The following is an 18245-nucleotide window of genomic DNA, read 5'->3' as shown; positions in this document are numbered from 1 at the left end:
ATGTGTTCTTTTTAATGATTCAATTGAAAGTATTGCAATCGTGTTTGCGATATCTCAATATTATGTTTCTTGTGATATCTGTACAGGGGCGGATTTAGAGGGGGGGTCCGGATGTCCTGACCCCCCTCTTGATTTTTGCATGTGCAAAAATTTTGGACGTGAAACGAGGGGGAGGGGGTTCATAAACGTATGGTACGCTGACCAACACCTGACCCCCCCCCCCCTCAGGAAATTCCTGCATCCGCCCCTGTATCTGTATAACAAATGTGTATACATGAATAAAAAGAACGTGCTGTGCTTCTTATCATTTGTGCTCAGTGTTGAAAAGAACAGACGCCAGCGAGCAGACGTTTGCAGAGATTCGGCAGCAATCCGGGTAGCACACTTCTTTTGGCCCAAACGTGTATTTGTTTGGGAATTTATGGTCTTGATAAGCCCGAAAAAGTCAAGGTAAAACCAAACATGACCTTCTTGGGCCCGAGTCTGGGTACCTTGGCCCTAAATCGTCAAACAAGTGTCAAGGTTCATCTTCACTGCCTGGTAGTTTCCGGCACCCTTGTGCATAATTGAAAAACAAGCGCCAAAGCTAGGCTACAGTTTTAGTTGTTTGTTTCTTATATTTTAACTTTGGGACAAAATTGCCAGATAAGCGCTAGAATTAGTCTTCGCTGCTAATTGTTCGGTTGATGTGTGGCATCTTTTGCCGAAGTGTGGCAATTTGACAATTATGCGACAAACCAAAGTGAAGCCATTAAAAAGCAAAAGAAAAGCATCTTTGAACTAACGCCTTGGAGCGAAACTAAATTAGGCCCAAGTTAGGGCCCAACAATTGGAAAACTTGGGCCAAATTAGGTGTTTATCTGGGCATGCTACTAAAACAACTGCACGTCAAAGCTTTTTGTTTTGCAAAAATCATACGCTTGATGTAATGCCGCTCTCTATATTGCTAGTGATATATCAGAGAGAGTATTGAAAATGATACATCGAAAAATGGAAAACACTAAGGCTTCACAAACATGGTACAAACGCGACAAAGTAAAATAAAACGAAAGGGTTTCTCACTAAGCTTGCGACCTACGCGACAATACAATGTCTTAACTTTCCGAGCAACGGAGATACAAGTAGAGCCTATCATCTATCATTGTACAAGCTTAGTTTTTTATACGCCGGTCAAGTCCTACACACCTACCGGAGCAGGAACAGGTACGAGCCTATAAATTATTAAAAAATTAAGAGTGAGTTACTGGATGGGTTATGGAATTATATGATCATTGCAATCTCGCGTGAGTCGTTCTTGTTTAGTGGTTGTTTAGCCGTCTTTGGTCAGACTCTATATGGTGTCCGTGCCACTTCCGGCCGCCATGACAGGGGGAGAGAAATACTTCCGGTTCTCCCATGTTTACCATGTGTTTGGGTGGGTGCGCGGCGACTCTTGGTTCACTAGCGAGAAACTGCGCGAAAGCCACACTCTAGAAATGCCCCAGTCTCGTGCTTTAAGGTTCACCGGCACGAACAAAATCTCGAAAGTAAAGTTCTTTCAGTTATCTCGAGACAAGGGACGCCACTGACACCGCCGAACTTCGGTGATCGTTGCTAAGCAAGCAGTGCTTGCCTACTTCGATGTGCTGCCGACAGATGGCGCAACGTGACAAACAAGAATATTACTGACCCTAGCGAAGATGCCGCACCAGCGTCGCCTCGACCGACTAACAGTGATAGATGCAAACCGGGCCATTAAGGCACGTATAAATGCAAGGTGACATGGTGCTCTGGGAAAGAATCCTTGAATACCAAAGCAAGGTGGTCAAAACATTAGAAAATTGGGTGTTACAGAGACTCGAGCGTCGCGCTGAAGAAAGTGTTATAAAAACTTTCCTAAGATTGTGTGCTTAAACCAAGACCCAGCTCGGCGACCCCATGCGGGGAAGCTCGGCGCGTAACTTTGGCACCTGGGGAAAGTAGGGGTTCCTTGCCAATGCCGTGCCGTTCATGAAGTCGTTGAGACTCGGCTATGTGGACCCGGTGGCTTGGATAGGTAGTCGTCAAGATGCGCCTATGATAGCTTCGGTGGACTTGTCATTTCCTCAAGGAGCAACTGCTCTTTCTTTTCAATCAATGAATCTAAAAGGCATGTCGGCTCAGTATAAGTAAATTCCAGAAGGTACCGCAGTCAGTGATCGGCGGTAAAACTTTTTAAGTAATCTCTCACTGCGGGTCCTCAAAAACAGCAAAAAACAATGCCCTACCGGAAGCAGCATACTACCATCGGAAGTGCGGCCCTGTTTGTCTTTGTTTACCTTCGCAAATTCTACCTATACGAAAACGAAAATAAAATTAAATAGTCACTGACAGCCCAAGAAACAAAGGGCGTGGTTCATTACGTGCACAATGTTTGCTACCTGATTCGTTACACGGCAGCGTTATCGGCTAATGCCAAAATTTCATTGGCTGCGGAGAGATAATGACATGCTTGGGACTTTCCACGCCACAACACAAATGAAAATCGTAGAAAGTGCTCCCAATCCAATTACTTAAAAGAGTAATGCATTAAGACTAATTCACTACTTCTAGCAAATTACTACCGAAGTCAACTTGCAGGGTAGCGCAAGAATATCAAATACGATCAAAATTTCTTAATGAAACGTTGAATAAATCTAAAGATTCCTACCGAACACTCTTAACGAAAGGCATTCATTCCTCAAGTGAAGCAACTGTACACAATATATTAAATAATGGCTACCTTGCATCAAAATTAAATCATCAGGGTTTTGTGCACCCGAAAAGAAAAAAACAGGTTAAAATGCATGAGCTGCACATTAACGCAGGTTATTTTTGTTTTCTATTGCCGATATCAAACGGGGTTTAAAAATATATGGCAAAATAGGAGGCGACCTAAGAAAGGCTTTTCTAGCTCAATACTTTAGTTCATATTTTTCATTAGCGTATCACGCGCTTAAAACCCGGATTGTGTGGCACTTTACTTGAATTCCAGCATGTCCGAGGTAGCCTTTTTAAGCTCGCTTGAAAGAAAAAGCGTGTGCTTGTGTGGACCCTGGAACTTGCGGAACCGAAACTCAAGAAGAAAAAGAACTTAAATTTTAAGCAATTTGGGACAGAAAAAGATATATTGCTGCGCAGTAGCAATTTTCAATTACCAATTAAATATGGTTTTCGACTTTTGCCGTTCTTTCCGAAGTGCTGCAAATTCTTATTTTGGTATCAAGGAAAAGCGTGGAAAACTTTAGGCGAGCAAGAGCTGCTTGCTATTAGTCTGATTTTTTTTTTTTACTAAATTGCAGGTTTATAAATTACGGTTTGCCTCGAATTTGGAATGATGTAGAAACCAAGCGGTTCAGTACTATGACGTAAAGCAACTTTCAGTCGCCAGCTATTTGAAATTAAAAGGCGATATCTGAAGTCTATTTAGCTCTTCTGCGGAAAGAAATTTTAGTGTTAATTTTCAGATTATTCTTAAGCCATTCTAGGAAAAGTGTGTTTGTTGAAATAGTTACAGGTACAAACCTAAGTTCGACAATTCGTGGAACTATGCAGTGGCGTCACAAGGGGGGGGGGGGGGGGGGGACCGCCCTAGGTGCAGCGCTTAGGGGGGTGTCGCAGCGGGCTACCGCCCTGGGTGCCGCTGACCCTCGTGACGCCACTAGAACTATGTGCGACCATAGAAAAACCTTACGTTGTTATTTTTTGCCTTCTGTCATATTTTGGAATATTCTCCTTAGTGTAAGAAGAATAAACCAGGGTGGGAAGGTTTTTCTGACATCCATTAATGGTCATTCTGCTAGTAACGTTGTGACTACGCAAGCACTCTCTACCAGCCAGAGGTTTAGAAAATTTACTTGTCTGAAGAATAAAGCAAAAATGTCAATGAATATTTATTGTGTTATTTTCGATCATATATACAGTCAATAAAACAGCTTAAAAACGAAAGAAACAACACTGTTTTTTAGATTATTTCATATATATGTAATTTTAACTTGTATAAACATGTGGCGCATACTATAATTGATATAACCGTTACAAACATTAAAATATACCGCCATATAAAACTGACCTTTGCAGCTATGAAATGATAGTTGTTTTGCGACATAAGTGCTAATTGCTTATATAGCTATTGCAATGTGATTTTGAGGCAAACTTCTGTGGGCCGCAAGTTTGTGATTTTGTAAAAAAAAACTCCACGTTAAATTTAAATGTTTTTATTTAGAATTTATTCGTAATAATTCCGGATACATAAATAAACATAAGCAGTATGGCTAAAGTTTTAACTTTATAAAAAAAAACACAAAGTAGAGTAGAATAGAATTGACATTTTGAAACATAGCACCGCGTGTCACTTTTTATATATCTACTCTGAAAGGCTATTTTGTTCAGCTTAAATAACTGGGGAGCTCATACAGTGATGTCTCGTTAATATGGACATGCCGTTACCCTAGAAATCGTCCATAATGCAAATTGTCCATAATAACGAAACAAAAATGCACGTATTTCCCCAGTTTGTCCCCGAAAATGGTGTCCATATAGCGGGGTATTCATATTAACGGGGTCCATATTAACGAGACATGAGTGTACTATTTTAACGAAAATGTATGTCTTCTTATCGTACTTCCAGATTTTCATGGCATTTCGATTTGTATTTTACGCTATGTGTGCGCCAATTTTATGTTCCAAATATATATATATATAGAAGGAGAAAAGAACCCTTAGTGAAAACAGCAACAACGGACGATTTAATCTTCGACTTTCGGCCGGACTCCGGCCGAAACATCGAAGATTAAATCGTCCGTTGTTGCTGTTTTCACTAAGGGTTCTTTTCTCCTTCTATACCCACGCCTTCGGGCCCCCGCCACCATGCCCGTTATATATATATATATATATATATATATAGAAATTCAATACACGAACTCATCAGAACATTTTGCCTTGAGATTGCAGATCTATAATCGAAATATTTAAACGCAAAGTTTCATCACTTTTTTTCGTAACTAGACAAAAAAACTCTAATGCTTTCCCCTAGTTACAAGTATTTCAGACATTCGATGCAAGCTATAATGCATACGTATTTATACACCCGATATTCCATTTCAACATGGCCAGTACAGTCGTACTGCACTGAGCAAATTGGTCTTTTACGGTAAATATGCAGGACGCTTTATTAAAAGAGCAAGCCTCTCGCTGTCTAGACGCCTATAAAATTCGCTGTTAGCACCTCTGAAGCTGACGCACTGGTGTAGAAATATACCTAAGCAAATCAAGACTCATTTCAAACAAATACTATTAAAAACAACACAGTATGTGCCATAATACCAGATTCTCTTCTAAAAAATATTGTAGTGTCTAGGAAGTACCTAATTTTTTGGAACGTTAGAGTTGCGTTTCAGTGAATTCAAAGTGTGTTGTTCTGTCAAAAAAATAACCATATTCGTTGCTGCGCTAAGAATCACAATTTTAACGATAATTATCAAATTTTATTTAATTTTGGTCGTAACTTCAACAAAGACGAAAACCCTTGGAGTGAATTAAGCTTGTAAACAGAACTAGTCCCAAATGTGAGAAGGAACGAAACCCATGCGCAATTTTTGAAGCGGAAGAAAGATAACTGGTGAACTTTCAGCTTTCTGGAAAGTCAACACAGAACAAAAAAGGAACGAACCACAAAGAGGCATAGAAAAAATCGGAAGGGTGCAGCCGAGCTGGTGAATATTAACCATGTTGAATGAACCTGAGACTGGGGTAGAGAAGAAAAATCAAAACGAAGAAGGGACAGAAAAGAAACAGGACGACGTCTCAAAAAGAGACGTCGTCCTGTCTATCCTCTGTCCCATCTACGTTTTGATGTTTCTTCTGGACCCTAGTCTCAGGTTGATTCAACATGGTTAACAATAAGGAAGAATATTGAACTATGACACCTATTTTCTCTTTCTGGTTTGCACATTATACCAAGGCTTGATGCCCAAGTGAAGTGAGAAATGCCGAATCACTGCGCTGTTGAGGCATGCGCTGCGCCTGATATTTAGAAAAGAAGAGCTATTGCGCATGCTCCAAACACATTCCACAGTCCAGTAAACAAAGATGGCAGCGCGCGCAGAAGTCGAGTATTGAATGGCCTATAAGAAAGACCCGCAACCGAGATCAGTCAAGCGTAGTCGGTCGTCATAGCAGCAAACCTCTAAAGATGGCCATTTCTGTTCATAGCTCTGGGTTCCCACAGTGAGGATAGTTAATAACACTTTCTGAGGCACTCGGAAAACGGCTGTGGTGCCATAATCAAATCATTCAAACGAATTACCTTTCAATATTCTCTTCTAGAACATCTTGGTAATTATATCATCCTACAGTATCTTAGCGAACAAGATAACTATACTCTTACATATAGCTTAGCATTATATTTTAAAGAATGATCCCTGGCTGGCTGGGTGAATAGTTTTCGTTGCCTTCGTTCACAGTGTGCAACTTTCAATTCATTCAATCCTTCGAATGCAAATGTGTCATCGGGTGGTTCGCAAGGCGTTCTTTTTTATTTACATCGATGGTTTTCCACGTAACATTACCACTAAAATACGCCTATAAATAGACGATCGTCTTTTATATTACAAGTCATCTCGGGGTCATATTCTCTTAACAATTTCTTTGCCAACTTCTCTAAGTGGTGCCAAACCTGGCAAATGTCAATAACTTTTTGCAAAACCGCTTTTATGTCCTTTTCTACGATATGTCCTGATAGATTACATTGACTTCACATGTAACAATTAAAAGACTCAGATAGCGGCTGCTTACTTTACGTTAAGTCATACAACATACAAAGCCTCTGGGATAACAACCTTCAATACGACCAATTCTTGAATGCGTCATTTGGAATACTTAGAGCCATTTGATATAAACAAGGGTGAAGCTATTCAGAAGGAAGCAGCATGTTTTATCTGTCTAACGGTATGCCAGATATTTCACCCTTTAATCTTTCTGCTTTAAACTTTTCCCCACTTTCCACACATAGTAAACTGGTGGTGGTGGTGGTGGTGGTGGTGGTGGTGGTGGCTGTGGTGGTGGTAGTGGTGGTGCTGAGGGTGGGGGTTGTAATGGTGTTGCCTGACGTGAGGTTTTTCTCACTGGCTGTAAAAAGGTTTCACGGGCGTAGTAAACCGGATGCTTGAAAACCCTGCACAGTTGAAATAAAACATCACATTTCGCGTGATTAAATAGGTATTTAAATTTTGCAAAAGCACCCTCGTCAAGAAGATGCCGCCACCTAAATATTTCACATTTTCATCCACTTATAGATGGGCTTAAATTATTTTTCCTCATGGCATTAAATTGTGAATTAGTTGCCCGGTGATATTCGCTTATTACCATTGCGTGAATTTTTGTCCACCATTGGTGATTATTGGTGATATTTTACATTTATTACTTCTATATTGTTTTATGTTTAGTACAATTCTTTCCTCACTTCCGCAATAGACCAACAAAAACTGCAATATCAAAAATATATATATTTTTTTTAAATAAACACTTGCCGTCTGTACTTCGCGATGACGCAAATCAGACCCCATGTTTAACCCCAGACATAAGGAAAGCATAATATCAATACACTAAATTAAATGTGTCTAATTTTGTGTATTACGTCAACATCAGGGTGAATAGTTTCAGAAGGGCTCAAATTAAAATGTCAGGATAAAAAACATATCCGGTTAGCCTCGTATGTTTTCTGACCCATGGCACAAAACAGATAAAGTCAAACGTCAGGCTACATCTCTAAAAACATCTTTGCTTCGAAATCTTGTGAAAGGTCAAAATTTAAAAACGTCTTCCCACGTGGAACCAACAACTAAGATATAAATACCCTGATCAAGTTTGCTCTTGACAGGCTCAAGCGTAGACCAGCGCATCGTCAAGGTGACGGTAATATCACCACATTCTACACAGCTGCCTGTTTCGCAAAATGTTTCCGTTGACTTTTATGCAAGCCTAATATCAGTGCATTTATATTATATTCTACCATAGCGGTTTGTAATACCAAAAGCCTAAAGTATATTAGCCTGATTGCAGTGGCGAAGCCAGGAACATTTTCGGGGAAGAGGGGGTTCGCTGGGACTTTCAATGTGACTTAGAGTGTGTGCGTGTGTGTGTGGGGGGCATACATATGCTTAAGGGGTCAACTACATATCAATAGGGCTGGGCTTTCATAAGCCCCCCCCCCCATGGCCGCGCCCTACCTTGAATGTTTGCTGTATAAATACTAATGAGTGTAACAACCGAAAGTTAATTACGTGCGAACTATGCACAAATACCTGTGCACCAAAACCTGAATTTCTTATTTAGTTTTATTTCTTGCCTTGAAGGTAAGATAAAACAGTCAGATGCGTTCAATGTTCTTTACATTACATTTGCCACGATTGCAAATAAATGCGATAAATCATACGATAAATAGTCTGCCTTTGTTTGAAATGGTGCTTATCGAGTAATGAACGTATTGTACCCAATAGTAAACTCCGCAGTAAAGTCAACATCTTGAAGTCAGTTTCACTGTCTTCTTCATGTAGGAGCCTGATAAAACCATTAAAGCAATCTCTTTTTTGTGTTATACGCTGAAAATAATTTTTAAAAGGCGCCTAATATTCTTATATAAAAATGACGCATCGTACAGCTGGGCACATCATAGTAACAATAAATGTGCAAAGTGATTTGAAACATATTATTAGCGTAGAAATACACTTCCTTATATCCAGTATCAATTTATTTACAGATCATCAAGTGGGCACAATGAATATTTTGATTGTTTGCATTGTGATAGCCAACGTAGTAATATCCCAAGGTAATGTGGAGGAAGCTGGAAAAACCAATTACGAAATTCAAGAACAATCACTTCTAGTATTTGACCGTAAGTTTTATTTTTATGGAAATATACAAAATTACACAACGTAATAGACTTTTCTACACCGATCCTGGACGCCCTCGTTTCAATATTGAAATCACGAGGCATCTTGATCGTCTTCTGGAATTTAGACAAATGTCAACTTAAACAACCATTCCAAAAGTTTTTCCTACCAGCGAGTGCTGTTCATAAAGAAACTAAACTTAGTGATCAATCGAATATATATTACCAACCTCATCACATATGTGACGGTCAAATCTACCTCACAGGTTTTACGGCAATGTAATATGCAGCTGCCTCAGAAGTACCTTTGCAGTCGTAGGGTTCGCCTATTTTGAAAAGCAGTAGTTGTGTAAATATTAGCGCACACTCACAATATTAAAAATAGTGCGATGATAGGATATTTACAATGATCCCGTATTTGCACGATTATCCTGAATTGGCAATTCTGTTCATAGTAAGATATCCTTTTCTTAATAACTTGTACGTTTTACAACTAGATCGAGAGTGCAGATACCTCGGCCACACAATGGGAAACGGAGAAGTAAAAGAGCTGACAGACCCCTGTGTCAAATGGACTTGCCTGGCCAATCAGACCCAGCTGCTAGTTCAAGGGTGAGTTGACGTAACGTTCATACCGAGCGAGTCAAATGAATCTAAAATGTTATTAGTAAATTTTAAAAATCATATCACCGTGTTACGATTGTTGCGAAACACATGTTGTGAAGCACGAGCTTCACAGTTTGCTCACCACATCTCATTATCATATTTACTATCAATTCCTAACCGCAGGAACGTGCGGTTACGAGGTAGGTTAATATTGTGAAGATATGAAGGGAATAATTCCCCTCAGTCAAAAGTCTGGGAAACAAAATGTAATCTATTTACTTGGGATGCTAGAGTAAAGCCTTTTACGAGTAAACACCAAACCTTCTGTCTACGGCCCAGCGAGGTATTTGATTGGACAAAAAAAGGAACGTGAGAAAATTTCCAAGAATTTAATTCTACGGCTTTTATGTGTTTGCTAAACAAAGTGCCCCAATAACCCACGATACCGTTTCTGCAGTTAGAAGGCCATTTGAACATTAATATGTTTTCCTGTGATTTTATTAAGAGCATGTCATTCAAAATTAAATTGGCGCTGCATAAAACTAAGCGCTACTGTTCAAGAATCAGCCAATTATACCAGATAACAAACATCTACTCTTTGATTGTACACTACCCGACGAAGTTAGTGCGAACACGACATCGACGCTTCTTTACATAACAGAGTGGATAACATGGCGAGTTTGTACCTGTTCATATCGCTACAGTACGACACGGACGAAATGAGGAACCGGAGAGCACAAACGTTAACATATATTTTATAGGAAGGAAGGGGGAATGAGTCAAAAACGTTTTTTTTATATCATTATTGCTGTGTTTTAGTTAATGTTTCTTTTTTTTCGTGTATGTGTGTGTATACGCAGTCAGCGGTGTGTATGTATCTGTTTCTCTCTATGTTTTGTCCCTATCGTGATAGCTGACCGTTTCCTTTTGCTTTCTGTGTGTGTACATTTTGTGTATTTTTAATCGTGTATATTTTACTCTTATTTAGTCATGCACGCGTGTCGAAATTCTTCTCTAACCTGGTTATTTTCCTCGTTCTCTTGTCTTTCTCTTTTTTCCTCTGATTCCCTGAAACAAAAACGTTCTTCAATTACAGTGCTTCCATATTCGAAAAAAAAAAAATCTCTTCCCGTGTGATCTTTGTATAATAAAGTCTCTGTTGTTATCAACATTTCTCTTAATTTTTTAGTAAAACAACGCAATGAAAAGCACGAAGTCTTGTTACTACGCTAGTTTTAATTTGAGATATTCAATTATAGAAACAAGGAAACCAGAAAAAAAAAACAAAAAAAAAACCGTCGATTTCCTGTTCCTGCTCACACTGGCGCTGCATACATTATCTGGCGCAGAATGTATCATTCCACTTCTTAGTTCTTTGGATGCCTTTTCAATTTTCGGCAGATTTGTCTTTCTCTTATGCCACCGCACGAGTGCATCTGTCGATATTAGAGTGACGTTTCACGCTGGAATAAGTATAAAATATTTTATTTTCAGACATGAAATGTACTTAGCCTGTTAGCCGCGCCGTTACGTTTAATGTTAATAGAATTACGCGCTTTAACGGTTGCTTAACAGCTGTAAACTCGCGCAAAGGCTGTTTACACTTACATATTCCGCGATCACTTATCAACAAACCATTTGCGATAAAGGACTGTCTATTTGATTAAGAATGGACTACCACCTATAACTTTATTATCACTAACCTTTTAATAACAGTAGAATGTATCGTCTCCACTTCTACAAGATCGACGCACATATACTGAAGAATAGCCAGTAAGGCCTCGCGGCACGTCTTCATATTTAATGATTTGTGACATGTTATCAGGTGCTGAGCCCGTGCCCCTCGGAGCTGCTCCTTGGGAACCCTGGTTCAAGTTGCAGCTGAAGGTCTGCCACCTTATGAACTTCATCTGGTTATCTGACGTTCTTCTTGTTGAACGAGAAAGTGCAAAAAGCTTAAATAAAACATTTAAGAAAATCGAGTACACTTTTTTGTTATTTTATTGGGGCAACTGGGGAATTTTATATTTAAATCCAATCAAAATTCAAATTCCATAATAAGAAAACCCCAGACTGGGAACAAATAAAATAACGAACAAGTGCGTGCTTGTTCGGTACTGTACGTGTTCCTAGTCTCGGGTTTTTCATATGAAATTAGTTCACCAGCTTGTCTGCATATTCCCGCAAATTTCAAAATGGGATTTCTCTAATATCACGCTTAACTGGTGTAGCTATAAATGTTAGTATATCACACTAACCACAAAACGATAATAAAGAATGCAGATGGACGAAATCTTTATGAAGCGTTCGCTGGGTGGCATGCGTTAGCAGAGCAGTGCTGCTCAGAGTACACCTTCATGCAAAGATTCAAGAGTGGTGTCCCGGCGCAGATCGAAGCTGTCACCACATTTCAAGGTGGATCTGTCATTGAGGCTCACTAGTACATCACACCCCTGTTGACTGTGGTGTTTCATTTCTGCCACCACTAGCTTCGACTGCCGCTCCCACTGGGAGCAGCAGTCAGAATTTGACTTCCGTGATTCTTTTTGTTGAAATTTTGAGAACCATAAGACTTGGCCGTCTTTGTCAAGCGTGAAAACAATATTGTGATAAGTAAAAACTTGGGAATGGCTCCATTAAAGTAGTTATCTGCGACATCAGTTATTGTGATCACTTCTACATGCCTCGCAAGTGACGTCACACTAGGGAAGGACGTGGCCCCGCACCATACTTGTGCTTGACTTCACACCATGGGCGTAGAATACCGCTAACTGCCCGGACATGCGCTGACATGCACCATATTTTCAACAAAGGTACCTTTGTTGTGCTACATGTGAACTTGGAGAAGCGTACCGAGCTTACGATGACGACGTCTAGCCAGTACGTGCGGACTTTTTAGGCATTGGTGCGATTGCGTGCAGAAAGTTTCGATATGCCGCCGACGAAGTTCTGACGCAAAAAGCTGTCGTGCCACAAAAAAAAAAAAAAAAAAAAAAAAAAAGATATATATATATAAAAAAAAGCTTGATTGTGCGCCCCAAGTTTGACGAGCGGCTCTAGGAGTCGCTTGTAGAAACATAGTTACGATTTTGCGAAATACTGGTAAACAATGCAAGGTTGCCGTCTTCTAAACCCTCAGACAAGGATAAGTCAAATAACAGACAAGACAACTCTCACTGTCTCAAGCAGGGACGGCGCCAAAGGGAGGCGAGGGGTGGCGGGCGCCTCCCCTAAAATTTGTCCTGCCACCCCAAAAATATGCCAGCCTTTACACCCCCTTTCCCTCACCCTAATTTTCGCGCGCAGACCCGCATACGCTACATGGCTCGTCATTTTCTTAATTTCCTCGTCCCATGGAAAAGGCATTGGCTTGAAGGATAGCCAGCCTGAAGAGGTCTCATACCGGACGTTTTCAACTTCTTCGTGCCGTCCGCTTTATTTTCTTTACGTAGCCCGTGAAGAACGATGTATGAATATCGGTATATATGGCTTGCCAAAGCTAACGAGCGTCGTCTACTACTCAATTCCTCTGTCGCCAGCCATGAAAGACTTCCTGAAAGTAGCTGCACCCCAGTGATTACTTGAAGAGACTTGGAATCCCATGCATCTGCACTGCGCCGTCGCTTTGTACCTGCCAGAAAAAGGTACTCAAGGGCACTTTTCATGTTCCGACCAAGGAAATCTCTCAAAGTCCTGAGACGCTTGGGCCGACTGGCGAGTTCCCAAGGGGCGGCTTTGATGTGTCTTGGTGATCCTGCTTATTTCAAGTCTCTATGGGGTCCTTGAAGCAACTTTGGTGAAGGCGACTGTGTGTGCTCGGGAAAGGGTATAGGTCGGAGCCTGGCGGTTCGAGAACTGCCATGCTCCCATCATTAGTGACCCTGGAGCACGGAGCCCCTTCGAGGGACTATCCCCGGAGGTTGGAGGAAAGCTGAAAGTGTTTGTGTATTTTTTTTTTTTTTGGGGGGGGGGGGGGGGGGAGTAAAACAGTGGAAGTGCTGTATTTTGAGAGAGGGTTGTCGAAACTAGAAGAAAGTTCTTCAAAAGGAAGGCGGACTACGACGCCACTCCAACAGTGCGGCACGCAAGGTTTCCCAAACATCACCGGCTTCCTTCAAGCAGATGAAGAACAGTGGCGCGGCTAAACCTCTGCCAGGCGTATTCAGCAGAGAAGGGAGAATCGTCATTACATCTACATGATCGCTGACGTGCTCCGGCTTTCTGCGGTGCAGGGGACTGCCTAAAGAGCAGATGATGAGTCACGACAAGCATGAGCGTGCTTATTTAGTATTGTGGAATGTAAACATGCCTGAATATTTTGCACGTGAAATTCTACATTAACCAGAGTTGTAGATAGGTTGTAAAATAATGAAATAAACTGAGCTTATTTCTGTTAAAAACTCCCGAAGCGCCAAGTCATCGTCCCTAAATATTTGTTGTTTTAGTCGGATCGAAGGCCCATGCCTCCCCAAAAATGCCGTGCGCCTCCCCACTGCCCCCTCACTATGAAAAGCCTGGCGCCGTCCCTGGTCTCAAGGTTTATATTCTGTTTCCTAACCGGCTCGCCTACATACTTTCGCTCATTGCAAAGGTTATGTAACGAAAGTCAGAAGCCATCTGTACCACGAACGGGAAAAGCCGATGCAAAGGCGCGCGCTAACGTAAACAACGGTAGAAAAGTACCGTCGCTCGCCGCTATGAAATGCGTGTCGCAAACTCGATAATCCGCGGCCGCATCCCTTTCCTGCCGCTCGTACTTTCTCTAACATGGCGGCCACTCTGTCCCGCGTGGAATGGCGAGGAAACGATAGAACGATCGTCGGGATACGTAGTACTTGCTATAGACCGTTTTACTGAAAAAGGGCGAGAGAGAAAAGGGGAAAGGGCTACCGGCGCTTTCCCCCTTTCTGATTGTGTAGAAAGAGTGAAAGTCCCGGATGAGAGGCTTCGCCGGTGTTGGGTGTCTGCTGTGCCGGAACTTCGTTCGCGCTTTCTTTTCTGTTTTAAACTCGCAAACTTAATTAAAGCCAGAGGCTTCGATGGCAACAGTCGCCCGGTCATCGGGACACCATTGCTGGGTCATAGTGAGCACGAATAAAAACAGAAAGCATAGAATACTGTCCGAGGACATATGTAGCTTGCAAGGAATCCAGCAAGGCAAGAGCGGCTGCAATGTCTTTGAACTCCATCGCTTTCCATATGACCCCTGTCTCCGGGGGCAGTGGATTGCGTCCGTAAACCGAAAAGGCGTTTCCTCAACGCCATCCTCTCGACTTTGCTCGGAACATTTCGTGAATGGAGCGCGCACCGAAAGCTGTACCGCCGATGAACATGGGGTACGCTCGCAATGTGCGTGCGAGTTTTCTCATGATAACTGCTGTTTCAGCTTGTAAAATTTCGTTACTGAATTTATCTTAATAGTGATAATTTGCAGTGGTGACTAAATCGATTTTATCATCTACAACACTTGGTTGAAGGCTTATTTCCGTCGCCGAGTGAGGCTGTAAATTGTTGAAAACGTAGTTCTACTGTTTTTTTTTTTTTTTTTTTTTAATTGCGATTTTTTGCGCGATATCAGAGAGCCGGCAAAAGCGCTCCTTGGAGTGCCGCTGGTGGGTTGTTTCCGTTAACTAAGGCGCTTTGAGGCGCTTGATAGTCGCTGCAGGGAACGTCTCGTGTGTCGCGATCCGCGTTTTCGTGTCCAGTGTGCACGTTTCTTTGTTTGAGCCATGGCATCCGCCAGTGTGGCGACGGGGGGGAACAGCGGCAGCGAACGTGCCAGCTATAGAAATTGGAGGTGAGTACTCTAAATATTGTATCAAATAGTAAAATAATTCGTGGCTGCTTCGAGGCTTTCTGCGGTTCGATAAAAGTACATCTAGAGCGTCTTCGTCGTTCATTCACAAGGCAATATAAGAACAGGGACACGAAGATAAAAACAGCACAGCAAGACAATATGTAGCAGCTCCGGGCGTTTACAAAGTTAATTGAGGTTCCCGTTTCGTGTATCGCTTCTTGATTACAACTAAAAGCGGCTACGTTGAAATAGGCCCATTGCAAGCAAAAATGTATAAATGGTTCATCATTTACAGTCATGCGGAAAGCAACGGAGCTTAAAAACATTCCAGCCGTACTTGCCTTGCCGGATTCCATGCAAGCTACATAGGTCCTCGGACAGTATTCGACGCTTTCTGTCGTTATTCGTGCACCCTATCACACAGCAATGGTGTCCCCATGACCGGGGGACTGTCGCCATCAAAGACCATAGCTCTAATAAGTTTGGGAGTTTGAAACGTAGAAGAAAGCGCGAACGAAGTTTGGGCACTGCAGGCGCCCAACACCGGCCAAGCCTCTCATCCCGGACTTCCACTCTTTCTACACAATCAGAAAGGAGGAAAGCGCCTGCAGCCCTTTCCCCTTTTCTCTCTCGCTCTAAAAATGGCGCTACCCACGATAAAACGGTCTATAGCCGAGCGCGGCGCAGTTCACCATATTGCTCTCGCTGCGAAGGGCAGTGGTGTCAACCACCAGCATGGTGGATACCGGTGTCCGACGTCATCATGTGACGTAGGTGCAAGGCACGTATATTTTTTTTACACGGGCACCCTTAACTGCAGTTACGCTGGGCTACAGTTACCACACAATAGTTGCGGACAACATTTTGTGTCACTGCAGTCAAAGCTATTAGGCGTACGTGCACTTTTCTGTGCGCGTGCCCCCATCAAAGCAGTGCACGTGCACAGTTCACTTGCTCTAAAATAGCAGCCCGGAGGTATAGCGCGGTAACCCTGGTGCAGCGTGAGACGAGCTAAAGGGGAGTTAACTGCGGCTAAGGGTGCCCGTGTTACAGGGGTATTAGATCGAAGTTGGCAAACCGAACCAAACCGAATAAGCATTGACAGGTACTTATTTAACTGAATGTTTCATGAATGAAACAAAAAAGTAAACCAATATTTATATAGTTATTTTTGAACATATGGCTAATCAACTAAAGGCATGAACAAACTAAACAAACATTTCCCTGACAAAGCAAATGGAAAATATCTTAAAAGGCCCCTCAACAGAAAAAAAAAAGGTTTCTTTTTAATCAGTCACGTTGGAACAGGCGCCAATAAATTATTTTCACGTGAAAAAGAAATTAAGAGAGATTTGTTTAAAATCCTGCGCGCAAAGTCCATGACGTCACGGAATGGTCATACACTCTTTCCACCTCAACGAGATGGTCATACACTCTCCCCCCCCCCCCCCCCTCAACGTGATGGCCAAGCCATGGGAGAAAACAAGTGGAAAGGAGGTTACTACTGACTACTACCGTCTACGCGCCGTCAATATTGCATTAAAAATATTTTTTTTCAAGTAAATTACTTTGTTAACACGCGTGTCCCACCCAAACTGTTAAAAAAAATTCTGGGTTTTTGTAAGATTTTTTATGTTCCACAAATTTTTTCTCTAACGTAATTACGATTATTGCCAACATAAAAGTTTACGACCAGACAGCTTATCATATCTGTAGCTAAACAATGAAAGTTGCATCATGTAATAGTTCCTAACTATTTGATTTCGATGAGTCTATTCCGAGGTAAAATTGCGTCGGCTTACAAGTTTGTGATTTTGCAAAAATGCATGTAAAATTAAGAAAAGCAGCTTTTCGCTTAGAAATATTTCCCAATAATACTTTAAACGTAAATAAACATTACCAGATTGAGTAGAGCATTTGTTTATATAAATATCTACAAAACTTTGCAGTTCTAAAATATTATGAGAATCTTTATATTATTTTCCGGAAGTGCATAGCCCAAATTTTTTTAAAAGGGGCTTTATGATGGCAAGGATTAATATTGCATCTACATATTTTTTTTAGAAAATCAAAAAGTATTCCCGGCAAACTTATTCGAATTCAAATGAACCACCCAATCTATTTTTGTGATCCTACCACATCAATTTCATGATACAGCGATTCGGACATTAGATGCTTCACAAGGGGTTTACGACTTTCTGAGTCAAATCACTGCTCGACTTCAAGAGATGTCAACAAATGCCGTTTTTTTTATGCCAAATATTTTTTCAATATAAACCTCGCAAAAAACAAACAAACTAATTCTTAGTTTACTGTGAGTGTGCAGGCGAGTTAGTGGATGTTGATTGTGATGAAAATTACCTGAGACTCCTTTTTCTTCTAAGTTTCCCATCTTTTACCCCAGGGCATTTTCAGATAAAATAGAACAACCATGTCCGCCGACGGTATTTCTATATAATGAAAACATTATATTCTGCTGGCTTCGTGCCCCCCCCCCCCCCCCCCCACACACACACCAAAAGAAAATAATTTTTGTTTTAAAAAATTGTATTTGCGAAAAAAAGTTATAAACATTCTCTCTGCCACGTGCATGTTTTGCATATCGTGCGATGTTGGCGTTTCGGGCGGCTTCCCCCGCCCCAAAATACTGTTCTGGCTACGGGTCCAGAAATATTTATTGAGAAATTAGGCATAAGGAGAATTGACAAAAAGTATTAATCACCGAGTATTATGGGCTTTCTTTAGAAGCCCATAATTGCGCAATAACGCTCTGGATTAAATATTTGTTTTCTCCGTATCTATAACAGCTAAGGTCTTCAAACTTTACCAGTGTGTTGCCCTTTATATTGCTCATTTTTGCGTGAAATATGGTTGTCCTGGTTAGCGTGAGAAATTTACGAGAATTTCTCACACAGGGGCAATCAACTAAATATGCATTATTTTGATAATCATTTA

At 41.3% G+C, this 18245-nt stretch overlaps 1 protein-coding gene across 1 annotated transcript; it reads left to right on the top strand.

The window, feature by feature from the left end:
- Positions 1–8772: 8772 nt before the first annotated feature.
- Positions 8773–11415, top strand: LOC115326446. Its single transcript, XM_040213522.3, is given in 5 exon segments — positions 8773–8890; positions 9385–9414; positions 9417–9499; positions 11319–11347; positions 11349–11415. Coding segments are annotated over 5 exon segments (327 nt in total).
- Positions 11416–18245: the final 6830 nt, after the last annotated feature.

Source organism: Ixodes scapularis, unplaced genomic scaffold, assembly GCF_016920785.2.
Source record: "Ixodes scapularis isolate PalLabHiFi unplaced genomic scaffold, ASM1692078v2 PGA_scaffold6__148_contigs__length_123643588, whole genome shotgun sequence".
NCBI lineage: Eukaryota > Metazoa > Arthropoda > Arachnida > Ixodida > Ixodidae > Ixodes > Ixodes scapularis.
The sequence above is the reverse complement of the archived record's forward strand: the minus strand, read 5'-3'. Positions and strand labels throughout refer to the sequence as shown.